Source organism: Vanacampus margaritifer, chromosome 13 (genome assembly GCF_051991255.1).
Source record: "Vanacampus margaritifer isolate UIUO_Vmar chromosome 13, RoL_Vmar_1.0, whole genome shotgun sequence".
NCBI classification, from domain to species: Eukaryota; Metazoa; Chordata; class Actinopteri; order Syngnathiformes; family Syngnathidae; genus Vanacampus; species Vanacampus margaritifer.
This window is the reverse complement of record NC_135444.1, coordinates 8258579-8279947: the sequence shown is the minus strand read 5'-3', so window position 1 is coordinate 8279947 and position 21369 is coordinate 8258579. Positions and strand designations below refer to the sequence as shown.

Sequence of the window (21369 nt, the reverse complement as noted above, 5' to 3'; positions counted from 1 at the left end):
TTACAGCGTACATGTACAAGTTTACTGATTAGTATTTTCTAAATTTGAGTTAAAAAAAAATTTTTAAATTGCAATAATCAATTTATAGATTTGCATCAGGATGAATCGATATTGAATCGAATCGTGACCTATGAATCGTGATATGAATCGAATCGCCAGGTACTAGGCAATTCACACCCCTATCTGTAAATAATCTATTATCTGCCTGATTAATTTTTAATACTTTTCGAAAATTGTTTATTGAATAATCACATCTTGAAGCAATTGAGTCCAAATGTAGTGCACTACTCAGAAGTTGAGGTACTACATCAACTTGGACATTCAAAGTAATTTATTCAAATGCGAAGTGTTTGACCTGTACTGTGGTAATGGCAAAATTAAATGGACCAATGGCTTTATTTATATGTGCGTGAGCAGTGAGCACAGGACCAAAATTATATGCATTCATTCAAAAAATAAATAAAAAATAAAAATCATCATCATCATTGCAGGCCTATACAATGTTGATTATGCTGTAATGTTTTTAATGTGTCACTGTGATTGCACACTCTTCTTATTTAGTATGTGTTTGCCTGTAATGGCTGCTTGGCTGTGGGTGCACTGTCATGATGTGTTAGCTCATTGTGTTACTGATTTTTGTGAGGTACGAGGGGGTGGCAGTCCTCTGTCAGGTGTTGGCACAAGAGTGATTTGCATTTGACAGATTTTATTTTTTTTACTTCCAAGGATGTTAATATTCCATTATTATGAGTTAATTACCATAACTCTTAAAAAAAACCTGAAAGAATGAGTTATTGACCAGGAAAAGAAGCATTCATCTTAATGAAGTGCAGATGGTTGATTTTGTTTCCAACTTTTAATATAGTAACATTTTTAGTCATTTCTCATCTTAAAAATCTAATTTAAAAGTCTCATTCTTACCATGCTGTTCAGTTGCATTATAATGGCGGTAATTTTCGAAATAATAGCAAAAAAGGGACATAAGCCAAGAAAGTGATGGCTATATGAAGTCAGTGGAAAACAGAAAGGCTCCAATGGCACCATACTGTCATTTTTCTTGACATTGAGATCTACTAATAACAATGTTGATCAACCCGTTTAATTTGACTTGGACATTTACGTTACAACGCAGTTATTTCTTGATTTTATATTACTATATGGTGGCTAGCTAAACTTTATTCTGTATAACTGAAGAATGATTCTTTATATTCCCATTACTGTTAATAAGTAAAATTGTTTTTTAAATCTGGCCAACTTGGAGGTCAACCATCATTGCTCAACATTTTATGTTCAAATATAGACGTTCCATTGAATGCAAACAGGATATTCTTTACATACTGTATGACTGTCAAAATGTTTTCATGTGCTGTCTAGGTTTTATGGTCTTGAGTTGCACTACTGAGTGCTTGTTTATTCTTTAAACATTCAAAATTATTTAACTGGGGCCAAAGAAAAGGTTTCCAAACTGTTGCCATCTTCCAAGAATGTTAAGAGTGCCAAGAGACTTCTTGGCGCATTTCTTCCTCTCTGAGACTAAATAAAAGATGAACCTGTTTTCTTCCCATTTTACAAAGGGGGAAAAAAACTAGAATATAACAAATTATCAGGGCCAATCACACAACAGCTGGGCACATGTCAATTTAATTTGACAGTCACTAACACATAAATGAAGTGGAAAGGATAACGTGTGAAAGGATGGCATTGGCAGCGAATGAAGACAAGAAACAAAGCTATCAAAATGGGGGGGGGGGGGGACAAGCAATGCACACAGTTTTTTTGTTTGTTTTTTAAATCATTCAGTGTGGCTGCCCACCCAGGGGAGTCACTCATGCCAGAACCACCGCTGCTTTTTTGTATGCCCTAGTTGTCATATGATTCGGTTTTCGGCAATTCTTTTTGCCAAATTTTGTCAAACTTTTTGATCGTCCACTCGATTAGTCAAAAAATATAAAGCACATGACTTGACTGCCCATTCCCCAGAATTGAGCCCCTCACAATGCATGTGATGTACATGCTCAACTTGTGTTTTCTTATTTAGAGAGCATCAGGCACAAATCTGCAACACGTTTGTCAGTAAAATTAAAAAGTTTTTCTGTGCTTGTTTTTTTTTGTGTGACTGCTCAATAAACCTATGGGGCCAAAGAGTCACTTATATTTATTCCACGTTGTTTTCTGTATGTTAAACTAGAGCGAAAGCAGAGCGTTTTCATTTATTTATTAACATTTAATTCTATGTATGTATTTATTTTTGTATTTATTTCCACATTCATTTTTATACGTATTTTTATTTTTTTAATCTTTTTTTTTTAAACTTTTGTTTATTTTTTTTTGTAAATATATATTTTTGTTGTTATTTCCTTTCATATTTATTTTTTGTGTTTATTTATTGAATTCTTTTTATAATTGTTTTTAATTTTCATTTGTAATAATTTATTAATTCATTCATTCATTCATTTATTTTTAATTTTTGAAGTTTTGGTCCTCCATAAAACTACAGGACAATACTCCCGTCCAGTGTGACATTCTCACAACAATTCTGTTGTTCTTCCGGCCTTTCTGTTTAGGCAATAGTTGAGACCTTATAAATTATAGGATATTTATTGTATTTTAGGTTAGCTCTGTCAGCATATATGTGTGACTCACAAACACAGGTGGCATCACACACGTGACGCAGCACATTTGCGAGTATCTCTGACAAGGGAAGTGAAAAAGCTAAGTATACTGACAAATTCATTAAAATATCCTATAATTTATCAGGTTTCAATTGTTTCCTAAGTTTGAAGCCCAGAAGAACAACAGAATGTCACACAGAATGGCCCTACGGTTATCATTATTATTAATATTACGTATTATAACTTACTGTTTGTTTATACTTTTGGGTGTCTGGAACAGATGTATTGGATTTACGTTATTTCATATGTAAATATTAATTCAGGCTTTCAAACAATTTGGTTTTAGGCAGACTTTTTGGAATTCATTAATCACGAAAAACAACTTTTCATTGTGTGTGTGTGTGTGTGTGTGTGTGTATACATATATGTAAGTATATAGGCTATATGTATGTATGTGTATATACAGTATCTATATATTCTTCTGTCATCCTTCTCATTACTTTTTGTTGAATAAATGCATAGCAATGTTGTATAATAAGACAGGTCTGTGACAATAAATATCTTCAAGTCCCCCCAGTATTCTACAGGCACCTGCAGAAATGAATTATATTAATGCACCTACATATGATGGAGGGTTTTGCTATTTGGATTTACTGCCCCATCGTTCTTTCGCTTTTGATTAAAAGGTCTCCATTTCGTTGTGATTTATGGACATGAATGGCAAGGAAGGGAGGCAAGAGGGGAACAACAGCGGGGATGATTGACATGCTTTTAGTAGGTTGTTTCCACAAAGAAGTCACATCCGCTGTGTGTTTTTGAGAGTGGTTTGGGGAGTGGTGTTCAAGTTAAACTTATGACAGTATGTTTCTGGAAGACATTCAGAGAAAAGACGAGGACAGTTTAAAAATATATAAATATGAAAAGGAACATGAAAAAAGCAGTAAACGAATCCACAGGCAGGGCAGGAATGCAGACATAATAATGATGTGAAAGAGACGTGTGTGGGAAGAAAACGTTTTAACATAAGGAGCATTTGCTTTGAATCTGACAGAAAATGAATTGTCAGTTCACCCTTAGAAAATGAAAAAATAGGAAGAAAAGACATTGGCTTGTCACTTGGCTGTGTGCAATTTTGGATGTTTTCCACCAGCTGAGCGAAAACACTGCACAATCATGTGACCAGACTCTCTAAACTTCATGCAATCAAAGGAAGACTCGATTCCTCCTCAGTTGAATTTAGCTGCCCTTGAAGAATGTGCACCTATTTTATATGTATGTATTATACCAAATAATAGTCCCTTAATCATGAATTTTACTCACACTTAAATTGGTTTCAATACACATTGCATGAGTAAAGTACAAATACTTTGTATTTTTTCACCTCACCCTGGTTTGCATCCATTTTCTATAACGACTCATACTGTAAAATGTCGAAAATTTTATGTCATCACAAAAATGTAGTTTACCTTGTGGTAAATTGTCCCCCCCCCCCCCAAAAAAAAAGTGATGTCATAATTTACATATCCTATGCAAATATATTTAGTACAGCGGACTACCACAAAACACACAGGCAAAGGATTTACAAATAATGAACACTTCCCTAACCTTGTCATCACTCCTGTTCTGTTTATTTGCAGAGCCTCCCTTTTGTTTCCTCTCCTTAATGCTGATCTAAACCCATCGTAATGGGAAAATGATGCAGAACAAACATGAAGTAGGAGTTGACAGGGCGGAATAAGACACTACTGATCTCCCTTCAGTATTGAAATGGGAAATCCAAACAGACTTCATCAAAAATGTTTTGTTTTTTTCAAGAATGATTGACAGACAGACTCTATACGGTCAGTGTCATGGAAAAAAAAAAAGGTATCTATAAGTCAACATTTCACTGGGTTTGTTCATTTGAAGAGCAAATGGTCAGTATCAGAGGACAGTTTTAATCCCCATTTGCTTGCTATCTTTTTATTTATCTAGACTGATGCCTGGTTTTATTCACTTTAATCTGAATACGTTTTTATTGTGTTTTTTGCAAGGTCTAAATGATATTTTCTTTCTCTTTCTGTAATGGTTTTATGCAAAGCACTTTGAATGGTCTTGTACATGAAATGTGCTATACAAATAAAGATACGAAAAGATGATCTGACCATATCTTTTGAAAACGTTTAAATTTCATTTCATCTTTTCTTTATCAATCCCTTTGTTGTTCGACAAATAAACAATAGAATTGTGTTGGCTCAGTGTGTTAACATATGCTATATGCTCGCTACAAGAAAAGGATGGCATCAACAAAATGAAGGTTAATTTAATATACGGCATGACTATGTTGGGCACCATGCAAACCAACCAAATACTTCGTCAAGAGTTAAACAACTGTCACCAAGTGTCATTCAGGGGGCTGCAGACTTGGACTGGTACTTACATAAGGCGTGTGAGCCAGTGAGCAGCAGTGATAGCAGCAGAGTGATGACAGGCAGCAGGAGTGGAAGGGAGAGATGAGCAGCACACCTTGTTGCCATCTTGGTTCCAGTGGGTGTGTGGGGGGGGCGGGGCGGGGCGGGCAGGGATGGAGGGGGGGCTTATCTCTGACCTGGCTGGAGAGCCGAGGCCCCAACAGCACGGGCAAGATTGAGTTCTGCTGGCAGGATGCTTTGGCACTCTACGGGAAGAAACAGACACAAAGAGACAATGTTAGAATTGAGATATATATTTTTTTTTTTTTGTGGTAAGGGGGTAGTGGAGAGTTCATAAAAATCTTTTATTAGAGTTCTTGGTGCCATGCTTTGAAAGAGATCGGACATCTTGATTGAGATTGGAAACAAAATAAATAAATGTTTTAGACGAATGACCTGAGCTACTGGATGTAAATTATTACTATTCCTAATATTCCTTAATATCCAGTAATAAAAAGTTCAAAAGTAATCTCGGTAATCTTTTGAGATACTTTTCCACAATTTCAGCACCTGTTTGTTTTGTAAGGTTATTCCCTTCAGTCTCATCTTACTATGTAAAATGCGTGCTCCCTAGGCTTTAAGTCTGGTAATAGACTACCTCTTTCCTTTACTGTTTTGACAGTCTTCTTTGGATAATTGTCTTTCTGCATGATGAAAGGTCTTCAAATCAGTTTGGTTCCATCGGTCTTTAAATTGACAAACACATGTTTCTGTATAAATGCATCAGAGTTTTGCAGCAGCTATCATGTGCTAGATCACTAATGAAGATTCACAAGCCTGCCATGTAATGGAGAACATAGCATTCCCCTACATGACGATGTAAATGTCCAATGTGTTTTACAAATGAGTTTGTATATTGGAGATTTCTTTTTACAAACGTTCCTTTTCATTGCTTTGTTAAAAAATTCATCTTTTTCAGTCCATAAAAGATTCTGTTTGGGGCTTGGCTCAACATTTTTTTCCCCAACCTGGGATTGGGATTTGTTTCCACTTTTTCAATGAGTAGTTTGCATCTTCACTGGACTTTTCTCAATTACACAGTAGATTGTGACACATTTCATGTCCTCACAAACCCAAGGACACAACCTTTTTCTGCCATTTCTTGCTTTTTTGCTTTCAATACTTGAACAATGCAGTGGAACACAGAGCACTGCCTGAAAAGAGTGGGCGTCTTTGAGAAACCCAGCTTAGCTTTCAACACAATAACCCAACACGCGACCAACATGCCGTATATTTGTAGTTCTCTTTCTTTGCCTGGTAGGTAAAGGAAGTCATTGGTAATGACTAAAGGGAATACAGACAGATGACAAGAGCAATTGTTTAGGTGACTTACAGAGTGATGTGCCTTTTGTTCTCACGGAAAACAATGTTGGAGGTAGAGGAAACCTTGCCATGCCTGAGGGAGATTACTCCATCCGTGCACACAGGATAGCCAAGGTTATGATTTATGATCTACACCTTAGGGCATGCCTTTTTTTATCTGCACCTCAGCTAGCTATACAAACTTCACAACACAATTACAACACCTATTGTTGTTGAATGAGCAAACCGAACGTAACCTAAGGCTGTGTGTGGGATTCAGTTTAACGGTGGCTCGGCATGACTCTCTTTACTGCAGTTCAATGTTCGACTAAAAAGAAAGAATGAAGAGATAAAGCAGAACATATGTTGACTTTAAGGAGATATTCTATGCATTGTTTTCGAACCCGGTGCAACATGTCTGTGACATACTTCTTCTGACATGCAAAATAGCCCAAGAACTCAAGAATTAAAGCCTTTTTTGTCTTCCTTTGTAGCATGAAATTAGCCTGTTTTGAGGGGGTGGTCTTGTCTCGTGCAAATGAGCCACTGCTCACCCCATTTTCCCTCCAATGCAAAGTGAACACAAAGCAAATGTGGACAATTTTACCAATGCCATCACTATGTCGCTGTCAATAGTGAGAATTGAGACTCAACTCACGACTCTTGTTTAAAAAAAGTGACTAATAGACAAACCTATCGACATGTCGGGTGTTATTTGAGACTTATGGAGACTTTGAGACTCCCTCCTAGAAATACAAGATAATTATTCACCTTAGTAAAGACAATTGTGCTTAGGTGAAGTTATTAAAAGCATTATCTGACCAGTGTTGTACTAGCAGGGCGTCATTCTTATCTGCAATTGCGGTATTACATCGCACCTACTGGGTGGCGTTGTACCAGAAACTTACAATTAAGAGAAGCACTGTGAGTTATGTATTTACTTTCCTCATAGCAAAATGTTGGTCTCGATTGTGGAATGTCAAACGTGTAAATATTGTTTTTTCTTGCGTAACAAAGCACAGTATGTTTTGTTGTGTTTTTAGGTGAGGTGGTGACAAAGTAGTCAGAGGTCAATACTGTTTACCCAGGAGAGGATCTGACTCACAATCTTTGCTGGAGCTCATTCCAAAGATTTTTGATGGGGCTGAGGACAACAGTCTTACATTCATCCACACCAAACTCATCTAACCATGGCTTGATGAACCTTTCTTTGTACCCTGGGGTGCAGTCATGCTGGAACAGAAACGGGGTTTGTTTCCACAAACAGGAAGCACGTCTTGTTAAAATGACAGCTATGGAAACAAAGGCCTGATAAAATGAAAAGAGGGGTCCCACGACTTGCCCACTTCCCTGCCCCAAAAACGGACCATTAAACATATGCCAGTCTCAAGCAATTACAGCAAGAATGATGGCTTAATTTTCACTGAGTGACGACAGTCAACACTTACTCAGAACTCTCAATTTGACAGTCAAGCTAGAAATGATGAAAGATGATTTCCCATTTCAATATTGATACTAAAGTGCTTGATAACTGAGATTGAGAGATAAGGCAAAGGGACAGAGCAGTGGAAACTTGTAGTGCTGTTATTATCAAATATTTTAAGAATCGATTAATCTATTGATTATTCAATTGATTAACTGACTAATCAGATTCATTTAAATTTTGCATTAAAGTGTATCACCCAAAAAAAATTCCCCTGATGAGGATTAATGCTGACCTGTGTTAACGGTTCGGTCATTGTTTTCAAAAGTAAAAACAGATGTTATTTTGATTAAACAGAGAAAATAACTAGTCTTCTTTCATGAAGGACTACAGAAATTGGTGAACAATTATTGTTGATATGCTGATATACCCCACAGGAATATGCATATGCAATAAATAGAAGAATTGAGAGGGGGATTCCAAATATATATATTTTTAAAAATGTCAATCCACGGATCCCGTGTGCGAAGGGGGCCACTATATAAGGTTTCTAAATATATCTCCCTGATCAAAACAGTCATCTTTCCAATCCCCCATGTTCCTTTTTTCTACTCCCTCATTTCTTCCCAGTGCTTCCTCCTCCTTCAAACTCATGCATACTAAATGCTTGCGTTGCAGATGTGGACCCGGGAATCACATGAATTTGCATTGAACTGCAGGACTATTATGTAAATGGTCCGGTATACCTCGCAGCATCATTCTTTCGATCCATCCAGTATATCCTGCAAAATCTGAGTAACTTGATACGGGGCACACCTGTCATTAGCTGCTATGCATAGGGAAGCCCCACAGGAGGCAGAATAGCTTGTGCAACAAAAACACCCATTGCTGAACGATGCTTGAAGCATTTACATTTTAAGTGTAACTTATCAAGGGCAAGCTGCTCCACATTCATATGTAGCAGGTGAAGTGATAAATCAGTAAGATTCTACTCTGGAGATGAACATTGCAAGCAAGATTTAAAAAAATATTTTGTTTCAAGAAGGTTAGAGAAGTGTTACATGGATAATACAAGTAGGTTAGTTGCTGATTGCTATACTTTTTACTGTCCAAGCTGGATACAATAGCAATAGATGGCAGTGTAGTACCAGAGCGCTAGCAAAAAAAAAGCAATGCTTGTATTGCTAGATATTGCACCAAATGAGCACTTTTTGACTTTTAAGATTTGTTTGGGCAAGGAGGAAAGCAACAACGTGACCTTATTACGAGAATGCAAAATTCCCAGCCTTGGAAAACCTCTCATGAGAGTTGCTTTCCCACAAGCCCCTGCCCTTAACTGTTTCCAAATTCATGACCCCAGCACATATTGTATACAGTATATGTTGTGTTGGCCATTTGTTAGTCCCGCAGGAGTCTTTGGGATAATTAGTGTTGCTAGTGTTGGGATAATTAGGAAACTTTGGTAAATAAATTGGAAAGGATTTTGTTTTCTTTCCCAGGTGGTGACATTTTAAACCACTTTGTTACAACAGTGGGGCGCGTGGGAGTTTGCTTTTAAAATATTTCCTTGTAAAGCACAGAAATACCAGAAATTTAAACTGTCTGCACCCATTACAGCCTTTTTAATACCTTTCAATTAAGTAAAATCTAAATAATCCATTCATATCAGCAAAAGAGGATGGAGTTTGTCTAGAAATAACAAACATCTCTGGTGAGTATGATGTATTTTATTTCACCTTTTTAAGCTTTTGTCATGTTACTACTATATAAATAATGATGTGAACTGTTAAACAAGAGTGAAGAAATTTGGAGTTGAATGTTGTAATGGAAGATAACCAGCTTGTTAAACTAAGATAAACTTGTTTTGGTCAGTTACTAGCCACTCAGTGTTTTGACAAGCCCCAATTAAAAGATTGCATTGTAGCACTGCAGAATGAATCAGTCCGAGCGGCAAGCTACCAACAGACTGTTTAATGAGACAAACTGTTGGCTGTAATCACACCAAAACATCGTTAACCGGTGTGGTGTCTTACTGTCTTTCCCCCTACTTTCATCTCACTCCACCCACCAGTGTCCACCACGATTGATACCAGGTGGCTCCCTCAGACGATTAGAAACCGCAGAACTCACGAAAAATATGCAGGGCACTGCCCGTCGCTGTGTTTTCTTTTAAGCTTTTGTCTTACTGTGATTAGCAGGAAATGGTGTGCACTGAACAACATGGGGTTGTGCTTCCACTTAACATAGGTTTTAAGTCAAAAATCTACCTTGGACAAGGCTGAGACCATCGCCATCAGGGTCATGCTGCGGGCGGTTGTACAGATTGGCATCTGGGAGGCATTGGCTGTTGAGCTGACCTCCAAAATGCAGACTTTATTGCCTGGCCATTTTGTTTACCACTAAGGGGTGACACCTTGCTCCGAGAGAAGATGAACACTCACGCGCACACGGACGCTGTTTGCTTTCTGCCTCTCCTCGTTTTCAGCTGTGACCGACCATTACTCGGGTCAAAGGACACTGCTAGCATTGTCCATGATGACAAACAAACGGGGCCAATGCGAGTCAGTGGAACGGAGGAAGAGAGGGACGGCATAATATATACAGGGATGGTAATGAATTGAAGCAGTTGGGAGATGAAGAGGGGTGGTGAGACAGGTGCGAGACAGTCCTTGACAATAAAGATGTAGTTGATTGGATTGGATGCGTATGTGTATGTGTGTGCAGGAGCTGTAGGTGTGACATCATGTTCTGGCCTTCTGCCAAAAGACTCAGACAAGCACCACACCAACTGGCTCAAGGCTTGTTGAGCGCCCTTTAAAAATTGCCACAGGAAAGGGAAAGAAGTGTTTGAAGGGCAACTGGGACAGCTGTGGAAGCATGGCTCATACTCACTCTGGAAATGGGAAGTGGGTAAGGCAGAATGAGATTATTTGGAGCGACTGAGAGGGAAGAGGGAGGAAAATCTTGGCTGACGGCTGTGAAGAAAATTATCCTCTGGCAGGGATCATTTATTTATTTATTTGTATTTTTTGGAAGGGTGTTGAGAAATGACTTCCCAAAATGAGAAAACACCTAAAAAAACAAGTAAAAAGTTGTTGCATTTGTAATGCCTTTTTACCTCCCTCATAGACTGCAAAAGCAGATAAACCCATGGGTTGTTTTTACCTACTGAACACTCAAATTCTTGTCTGCTTTGCCAGCTAACACTCCATTCAACATAATAATCAGGCTGCAGCCTCTGCAATGGTTCTTTTCAGAATTCAATTAAATGGCGCCTCTTGTCCTGAGAGAACTTTGATTAGTTCTGTCTCAAGGAGGGGGTGGGGGACACTCAGATAGCTCTATTCATACAAACATGCACATTTACACTCCAAGTGTGTGCAGAAACACTTAAACACAAGGACAAACTATTTGCTCGGTTTATATACATTGTATGTTGATTTGTGCTATTGTGCAATTATGGACCAAATGAGTACCCACAACTTACCTGAAAACACTGCCTTAAAAAAATACATATCAGTAGCCTCACATAGTGGTTTGTATAAAGTTTGACATTTTACTGATAAGCAAAACTATTTACTGCTTAACAGCAGGATCAGACTGAATCTCGGCTGCAGATGGAGCAATCTGACCATTATGGACCAAAATAGGAGGACTGAACACCAAAAGGCAGTACACTTGACCCACCCAAAAAAATTATGTTAAAATTAACTTTGTAGTCCACTACAAAGAGTGTTTGTACTGCAGTACTGTATACAAATAATATCGTAGGCTGTGAAGTGCAGAACAATTTGGAAACAAAGGGAAAAAACTGAAAAATGTTGGTTTCATAGTTCTTGTAAATAAAAATAATCATGTCATCCAATAAATCAGGGTGTGCTCAGAGAGACCATCTGCATTCTTGCCAATCACCCATCATTGTAAAGAACAGAATTGATGGCAATGTTAACCCATATTTAGGCCTTTCTGCCTGTCAGTTTACCCACTTCTGTAATACCAGCAGCACTACCACTAAAAGCCAGAAAAAGACAACTGTTGTTTTGTTTTTTATAGCAAGTTAAAAGTGCCACTTTGACTGTACTTCCCCATATATCCTGTCACTGAACACCGCACAGCCAAAATAAGGCACATACAGACGTCAGATGACACATTCAAAAATAGAGAGGCAAATTATAACCAAAATATGTGGAGGGAAAGTCACAATGGACATTCACATCTGTACACAGTAGCTTCCTTGTAAAATAATCTCGATTTCAACTTGACTGAACAGAAGTTTGACTGTAAGAGCAAACTGAGAAATGATGTTACTTTAGCTACAGTTGTCTTGTGAAGCTTTTAAAATTGTATTATTGCTGTGCAACCCGACTCACTGTTTAGTAACAGATCACCGCGTGACAACATAAGAAGTGCTCTGTCCTTTGTCCAAACATCTAAGTACAAGGCTTGATCGTGTGACCTGTTCAGCATTTAGTCAATGCTTGGCGTGGGCGATAATAATGCAGACGGATTGGCATTAATGTGTTATGAAGAAAACACACTGTAGGCTATTGTGAGCTGGTCTTATTTTCCGCCCACCCGCAGCAACAAAGAGTTGATTTGTGTCCATCAGACCGCTATTGTGGACAACGGCCTAGATTGGGGTTAAGGCCGTTGTAAAGTCGGCAATGATGATACAGTGGAGATTAGGGGTGGGCGATAATCATCGATATTATCGTCAACTTGGCTTTCACGATGTCCAATTTGACATTATCGAGTCTTAATACTATCTCTAAATGGGGGGGGGGGGGGCTCAATTGATTGGCTGAAAAGTAGGAGGAAGTGATGAAAGTTCTCATTTGGCGAATCAGTGTCCATAGACGGCAGAGGAGGAAGTGGTACGTATTCATTCTGTAAATCAGAGGGCAGGATTAGGTCACGTGACTTGGCGGCGCCATGTGCAAGAAAGACGGGAGGAAGTGTTTACAAGTGAGAACATGGAATGGAAGTCTCGTTAAGTCCACGTTCCTAGTCTGGAAATTATTTGGGGTTGACAAGACCAAAATAACATCGCCACGTGCCGGAAAACGCTCGCCGTGAAAAGCACTTCTGTTCCACCACGGACCATATGGAGAATTACGTGGCTTTGCGACTCCACAAAGCACGACTACCGCTAAAAAAAAAGACAAGTAAAGCAGCCGAACACAATCAGAAAAGCCCCACTGCATTGAGCTAACACACACTGTCATTGACAAAGCAAGTAAACGTTGGCGATGCCTCACACGAACGCCGCCGATATGCAAGGGGGTAAAAGTTTACCGGATGATCTATATTGGCTTCATTTTATACGCTTGTACTCTGCATCATAGCCACATTTGCAACTACTGTATATCACTTGTATAACGTGCAGAACAACTTCAGAAATTGCCTGTCAAAAGGTTGTGGTTCCATCACCATCAAATCACCATATATCATAAAAATATTTTTCTATTGACTGCTGTAGTAAACAGCTTTTGTCGTTCTGATTTCTGTAGTATTTGGCAGTGGTGCACCAGTACTTACTGCAGATTAAAATGTGATGATATGAATGGGTGAATGTGAGGCATTGGGAACCATATGGTGTAAGTTAAAAGCGCTATAGAAAAAGCAGTTCATTTACCATTTATCAGATCTGTAATTATGTAATAATTAAAGACATTTAATTGACAAAGATTCAGAAAAATCAATGAAAGCACCCTGTACAGAGCCTTGAAATAATAACAATAATAAGAAGAATAAAGCTTTAATTGTTAAATGTTGCCTGAGAATATCGTTGTAAAATGTTTTGCAGAAGATGTATTATAAGCAAATTAAAATAGAAACTGAAGCTGTAGTTCAAAAACGCTGTCTATAACTGTTCTGTAAAGCGAGTGCAGATTTACAAGATTTTATTGTAGAATATCGTCATCGAGTTTTTTGAAAAAATATCTAATTTTTTCTTCCTTTTTTTTTTTTAGCCCATATCGCCCACCCCTAGTGGAGATTCAAAAACTAGTGGCCACACGCCGTGTCATGTGAGAATACCTCCAGTCGGCATTTACAAATTCACCAAATCACATCTACCTTATTCAAAGAAACACCATTTGTTTTGTTTGTTTGTTTTTTTAAACCCTATCCCGTCCCAATTCCCCATTTTTTGTCCAATATGAGGGTCAATCAATCATGTTTTATTATTGTTATATATTTTTTAAAGTTATTTTAAAGAAAACTGCAGGTCAGTCTGAATACCTACATTTTTGTCGATGTATTTTTTTTTTATAATAATGTCTTCCTTTGGAGCAGCACGCTGAGGTCGCGGTTAGCTGTGCTTGCTTGGCTTGGCTTCCTTCCACATTTCAAAGGCATGCATGTTAGCTTAATTGAAAATGTGCCTGTAATATAAATACAAAATGTAAATATTCTTCACCAATCTTTTAGAAGCAAAGTGTTGACAACAGAGGAGAATTTGGGTCTTCATCATCTCTTGAGAGCAAACACTACCAGCAATCGGCCCTTAAATATCCCTTTTCTTTTTCTCATGCAACATATAATGTGAATTTATTAGACAAGCATATAAAACACAAGTACTACAGACAACTCCCCCATGCAGAGACAGCCCATTTATTTTGAGTACCGGTGACTTGAGGATAAATATCAGAGGGATGGGAGTTGAGGGGAGTTTTGAGTGGGATATCGTGGGCAAAGGTGAGAGGTCAGACATCTGGTAGATGTCTTGAAATCCTCTTTTTTTCAACAGCACACATTCCTTCACAGCGGGACACAGCTAGCTCACAATCCATCCAAACTGATATAACACTGTGTGTATGTCATTAAGAACCAAGTTTCACGGTATGTATATTAAAATGTTATAAAAGTGATGCCTGTTATTTGGTATGGTATATTTTGTTAGTTCTTCCAGTTTGCAATAGGGCAAAAAAAGGGTTGTTTTTCTACCAGAATGTACCCATGCTGTTTTAAATTAACGGTATCAGTCGGGTAGGGGTTTAAGAGTTTCTAATTTCTGTTTGGCTCACTATGCTAGTTCCCTTTTGGTACACCGGTGCTATTGTTATTCTGTGTCACTCTGCACAGACTAAGGGAAGAAAAACTTCTGCTGTCACTTTTTTGTGTGTGTTGTCTTTCTGAAAAATAGTCACCCCCACATAGCAACACCCCAATCCCCCATTCCTCTGAAACAAAAAGTTGTATACAACTAAAACTAAACCAGGCATTGTATTAATTTTCCTTCAAAGCAATCAGAGTAGATGAGTCTAATTGAGCAAAGAGTGCAACAGGCTGCTTTCAAGACTATGGGACGGATGTGCAGGAACCTCTGAGATGGGGGTCATGGACTTATTATTGCCAGATGGATGTATTATATTAGACCCAGACAGGGCTGTGGAGCCAGTAACAGTCATGGCTGTCTGTATACTCAAGAAGTCAGGAAGCAAATGCAGGGAAATACCGCAGCCAACAAACGGTGACCTTTGGAACTATCATTTTTGTTCAAAGTGACCATGTTGGTAAAGGATTAAGCCAAAGAGAGATACAATACAGATTTGCAGTACAGTGGAAGTTTTGCATTGGGAGCCACACTGAGTACCTTTACATACAGTCAATATTTAGGTTAAGGTCATAATTCCGATTTTTGAAACATTCCGGGATAACCTGTTTACATGCGTAAGCGGAGTTTTTCCCGTTACATATGGTCATTGTAATAAATTGGAATATCCCGATCTTAACCGAGACGCACAGACGTCATTAGACATCCTTTCCACTTCTTACTTTCTACCAATAAAATACATTATATTTACGCCACTTGCCACACTAATAAAGTAGTCTGAAAAGTTAAGAAGTAAATTGTTCTTATCAGGTGCATAACTCTAAACCATAATATATTAGCATAGACACCAAACATAGATGACCCATGTTCAAAACAGTTCTTAACACTATTGATATTGTTCAAGGATTTTGCTGGTGTCTGTGATTTCTACAAATTACATGAATCTTAAATTGGCGTAATTTATAAAACGACCTGATTCTCAAACAGCCACCTGTCATCCTGTGAATTGGTTCTAATTAAAAGCTCAAACTAAATTACTGGGGATAAGCAGGCACAAAGGAACACAAGAGAGCGCATCACTTTCGGCAGGCTTTTGTCTCCAGTAGGCATCATTTGTCTATGATTTGAAGATGGGTTAAGACCTTGCGACATTCTTTGGCAGATCTTTTAAAGTGGGATGTGATAAAATGCTGCGGGAATGAATGAGCAGGTGTGTGCGGCTGCTTCAGAAGCGTAATGCCATTTAACTCGGGAGAATACTAAGGCTTAAGTGACAATTAGCCTCGAAAGAACAATCACTTTTACAAAAAACAGGTAAGGTCAGTATGTGTATTTAAATGACTGATTAAGATGACACTCAAACCACATCACTCATCTTTTTGGCACCAATGCTGTCTTTTACTCAACCTACCAACCCATTTTCTTCGCTTTTTCTTTCCTCTTAATATATTTTTCCCCACAAGGGTTCAGTACATGTTATGTTCTTGATCACGATGCATATTTGCATTTTTGGATCACCTTCATTATTTATTGGCTGAAAAAAAAGACGCCTTGTTTTTTCCAAAAGCCCGAAGGCCTTGAAATGCATGCAGGCTGGTATCCAAAGGCTTTAATCACAGCTAAGGGAGTAGGCTGACTCGGGAGTCATGATTTGTAGCAAGGGAAGGGTAAGTGGGGACATGTGATGGAAATTGAGAGAGGGAGCGTGAAGGCAGGTGGCTATCAGGAAATGGTTTTAAATAATGGCTTGAACGACAGCGAGCCAATAAGCCATCAGTAGCGGTGACAGCTCAGTGCCTGATTACGCATAAACAAAGCTTGAATGAAGGCCTGATGGAATGTGCTGTGAGTGAAGGTGGTTTATTGATATTGATAGAGCATGACAAGTGATGGACTCGAGAACGGGTGACGCAAACCTTATTGTCTTATCAGACGGCACAAATGCAGGTAGGTGTGTGCGTGCAAAGATTTGTATTCACCCACTTCAGGTGGGCCCCTGGGACAAGAAAAGTGGATCTGGGATGGGTTGGGACAGCTGTCCAAGAAGAAATGTGTGCGAACTAATCTGTTGATGTGTGTTTATTATATATGATTGCGTGAGTATGTTGTGTGTGTTTATAGCCCGCCGCTCCGGCACACCTCAAGCTGTTCAGCTGTCATCAAGCCTGCTCAGCAAGAAGCAGGCTGCTCCATCTGCCTGGCCCACCTCCTCTCTCTTCTCTAGAGACTCGGTGTGTAAGGATGTGACTTTCCTGTGTTGATGTACACTGAATGTGCACAAGCATGCCTTTCCCTATCACAAGTTATATGTGCATACCCACATACAGTAGACTTCTTGACAAAACAACTCAGTTGTAGATTACAGACACCCGGCATAAAAAGGAAGGACAAATATTCCGGCAGATTCCATAAACCCAAAATGTTGTCCACAGTAAAAACTTTTGATAGGGTGACTTGTCCGGGGTCCCAGCGGGTTTCGCCAGCGCCATAGTTTTGTCTCACTTTTACGCAGGTCCCGTCTTGACAACCCGGTGTTTTTATTAGTCCAGCCAGCAAGCCAATTGTTTTGGCCATGTGTATGTCAGTCACACAGTTGGCATAGCAATTCATACGATAAAGCAATTTAAAAAAATTGTAGCTGTTAAAATCCTTCTTATTTACTTTCACATTCATGTTTGCGTTCTCATCCACATGTAAACGGAACTAGAATCAATCAGACTGAACCCGAGCTTAGCATTTCTTTTTTAGCGAGTTTTCAATATTACTATGTGGGGCTACAAGGTAAACGACACAGCCAGCTTCCAACAGTTGCCGGGACCGAGCAAAAAAGGTTGGATAATGGTGGGTGCATTGGCATGTTGAACCATAGATATAAACACTAGATGTTTTATGACACAGTCGGCAATGTGACCACTAGTCGGCCATCTTTGCACAGGCCTCTGGTTTGCTGTCCTGTAGTCGGTGGTAAGTTGGATGATTAACTCAATATTACAAGCCTCATTAACTTGCCTAAGATTCCGGCTGATTTTTAAAATCTCAGTTGTTGTTGTTTTAATGTTGTTTGTGTCATCTTTCATGTCAACAAAAATGAAAATTGGTTGAGAATTTGGTCTACACTAGGGCTGCTCAGTTATGGAAAATAATGTAATAATCACGATTATTTGGGCAATAATTAAAATCACGATTATTCAAACGATTATTTATTTTTTGGTAGAAAACAAAAAAATGTTTAAGAATTGAAAAATATTAACTAAGTCCAATTACAAAAATGTAAGTTCCTTTTAGAACAAACTGAATTCATAATAATACATATTTATATTTACATATATATTAATATATATATATATATACATATATATATATTAATATATACATATTAATATATACATATATATATTAATATATACTATATATATATATATATATAAATAAGAATCTTGAACCTGAAAAAATATTATGTGATTCCATCACGTTTAATCTCACCTATAAATAATAGGTCAAAATCATTTGAATGAATGATTTTGTGCACCTGAGCGCTTCATTTGTTGTACACCTCACGCCCCAGATATCAGATGCGGGGCTGCATTGAGGCTCTATGGCAAGTGTGAGTTTAACACTAATAAGGTCCCGTGGGGCTGCCAGAGCCGCCTGGGCATTGACACAGCAGCTCGTCGTATGACTCACCAATGAACCTGAAAGAAAAACGCAATATTGGACATTTATCACCATGTGAACAGTGTATGTGTACGTGTGTCGTATGTTTTTGTGAGTATGAGGCCATTACCATTTATCCGAGTCTGCCCTCATACTGAATATTCAGATCACCGTAGTTCAGTGGAAGGTGTGGATAACTAAATGAACAAAACTAGCAGCATGCTAAGAGTGAAGCTTTAAGTAAGGCACACAAGAGCAACTATTGCTAAAATTTGCCAGGGGATCCTAACAGCATGTACCAGTGTCAAAAAAGCTACTATTCCCTACAAGCTTCCAAAGGTTGAGACTGCTGCGTGATGAAGAGAACTGCACAAACTCATCTGGGAATTTGCCATGTTAGGGCCGCCAGACGGTATGTGATGCATACGAACATGACTAGAACCCGATCATCACAAAAAAACGGCATTGGCCACTCACCCCTACACATTACGAATCACTATAGGGGCTCCCTGTGATGAGAACTGTGAGAGCCTATATGACGTCCTGAAGGCTCCCCATTCAAATCACATGTTTCTAATCCATAAAAAGATAAGCGTGTCATTCAAAGAAGTCACAGGTTGCTACATGGGCGAGAATAAAGACGGAAAAAATGTGGATACACTGGACCAAAAGGTCATTTGAGTTTCATTTGAATGGAACTGGCGTGGTACTTTCGCTAGCTTACATTTTTACCGCAAGCGTCTCTATTTCATCCACAGGAATATATAAAATGAATGAAAAAAAGAAAAATGGCCTCATTGACCATCAGTAATTGGTATTGGCCCTGAAAAAAACATATTGGGTCTATCTCTACAATGAATCCACTGTATCGCATTATTCAATGTTAACAAAACAGCCTTTCATTATCTCAGTATGAGTCAATGCAGTTCTACACCACTGCAAAGTACAACCAGAATATTAAAAACATGTTAAAGCAATACTATTCTGTCCGTGTCACTCAAAATTGAGCATTACTCATTTTGTATAGGCAGATTTTTTGTATTGGATCACATTAATGTGCAGGAGAGACAAATTTTGTGGCCTGTGGATCAACATGAGAGCAACAGTTCTACAAAGCAGAGCAAGGAAATTTCGCTAATCTCCATCGTGAGTAATTATGAGAGGACATGGACGGAAAAGAGCTTGTTGACATCTTTCCGTGCTATGTAATTATTATCGCCTTTCCACATTTGATCCTCAAATCGATCCTGCTTGTGTTCACTTGAGTTTTGGATGTCAACATCAGGGATCCCCAAGCTAAAGAGTCATGTGATAGCTGAAATTAATTACATTTTATCCCAAGCTTGATCAGATACTAATAGAAATGTTCTTGATTTTTTTTCAACAAACATGTTTTGTTTGATCCGGTGAAGCAGTAAACACACTACAGGCTGTTTTCCTATTTTTCTTTTCATGTTGTCATTCACTCCTGCTACTCTGTATGCCCTCACTTAAATCCTCTGACAATCACTTGTTTTTGTCGAGTTTTTCCCCAAAGTTCCCCGCTGTTGTGTCTTTTTTCCATCTGCATCCTTCCCTTCTTCGTACAATGACTCATCTGCCTTATTTTTTTCTTTTTCTAGTTGTTTGCTCTTACGCCTTTCATTCTTCACCCCCCATCGGCCCGCCTTTCACTTCTCTGCGAGCAGGGGAATGAGAAGCAACAAAGCAACATGGCGGCTGTTTTGCACCATCAGACTAACTGCGGAGGCCACAAAATAAACATGCACAGCTGCATCTTTAAGACATGGCAAAAAGCACACCTACACAGCAGAAAATGACTTTGCGCAAATATGTGCACAGCATACAAACAGCGGTGCCAAAAGCAAATAATGGGCCCTTCAATAAACATGTTGCTGTGATGGAGAGGCATTCTCATGATCATCAGCATCATCATTACTAAAAAAGAGGAAAGCCCCAGCCAATAATGAGGAGGGAAGAGGGGCCGGGATCAAATGACAACCTGACATTTGAGTCTGAGACAAACAAATCGATCAGGATTAAAGGATCCATCTGTCTGTTTACCATGGAAACAGAGAGGCAGGGATTATTTAGAATGGAGGGGAAAAGTGAGATGTCGTAAAGCGCTCTGATGTGAAGTTGTATTGATCCACAATGGGATGCCTGCTCGTTTGAATAAGTTCAGAGCAGTTCCTGTTTATCTATGTTTTGGACGGCGCTTCATAGTGTTCCAATTGTGCTACGAAAAAAATGGATGCAGCATTTTTTAAGGGTCACAAATTGTAACGTGAGGTGCAGAATTTGGAGCCAAACATAGGCGAGACACAGGAGTTGGGCAACAAAGAGTTCTTAAGATAGAAAAATACAAAGTCAAAACAAAAAGCAGGGCTGGATTCAGATAACCTTGAAAAAAAACCTTGACTAAGGTTCAGCAACCCGTGCTAAAAAGTATATTTCTATCTGTTTCCGTTTAGCAGCAATTAGCATTTGAATATAGCTAAATTTCATCATTATTCACAAATCTATTTAGAAATGTGAGTAGTGAGCTTTTTTTCAACATGGCCCCTAATTAATATTTTTTTGCTCTGCTGCCACCTACTGGCCGTTTGTGTAATAACTAGCATTTCTTCAACCGTTCTTTGCAGTTGAGAGGGTGCATCAAAGCCTTTTGTATGCTCTTGCATAAAAATAAAAATAAACAAACAACGTATAAATACATCTTTGGGACAAAACATTTAAAATAGAACATATTCATACGTTTTTGGGAGCAAATGAGTTAACCTGGGTTCGATCAAACCCCAGGGGTCAGGTGAGTCAGTCTAAGGAGTATGATGAAGGTAAAGACACACACCTCATTCAAATGATTTCAGC

General features: G+C 38.6%; 1 protein-coding gene across 12 annotated transcripts in view; it reads right to left on the bottom strand.

Annotated features, from left to right (window-relative positions):
- Window positions 1-21369, bottom strand: part of ptprsa (protein tyrosine phosphatase receptor type Sa) — a 233580-nt gene that overhangs the window by 121463 nt on the left and 90748 nt on the right. For all 12 annotated transcript variants that reach the window (XM_077584858.1, XM_077584850.1, XM_077584855.1 and 9 more), the window contains exon 3: window positions 5032-5268. In XM_077584858.1, coding sequence (XP_077440984.1) covers window positions 5032-5128 — 97 coding nt within the window. In that variant the 5' untranslated portion in view covers window positions 5129-5268. The remainder of the gene's footprint in view (window positions 1-5031; window positions 5269-21369) is intronic.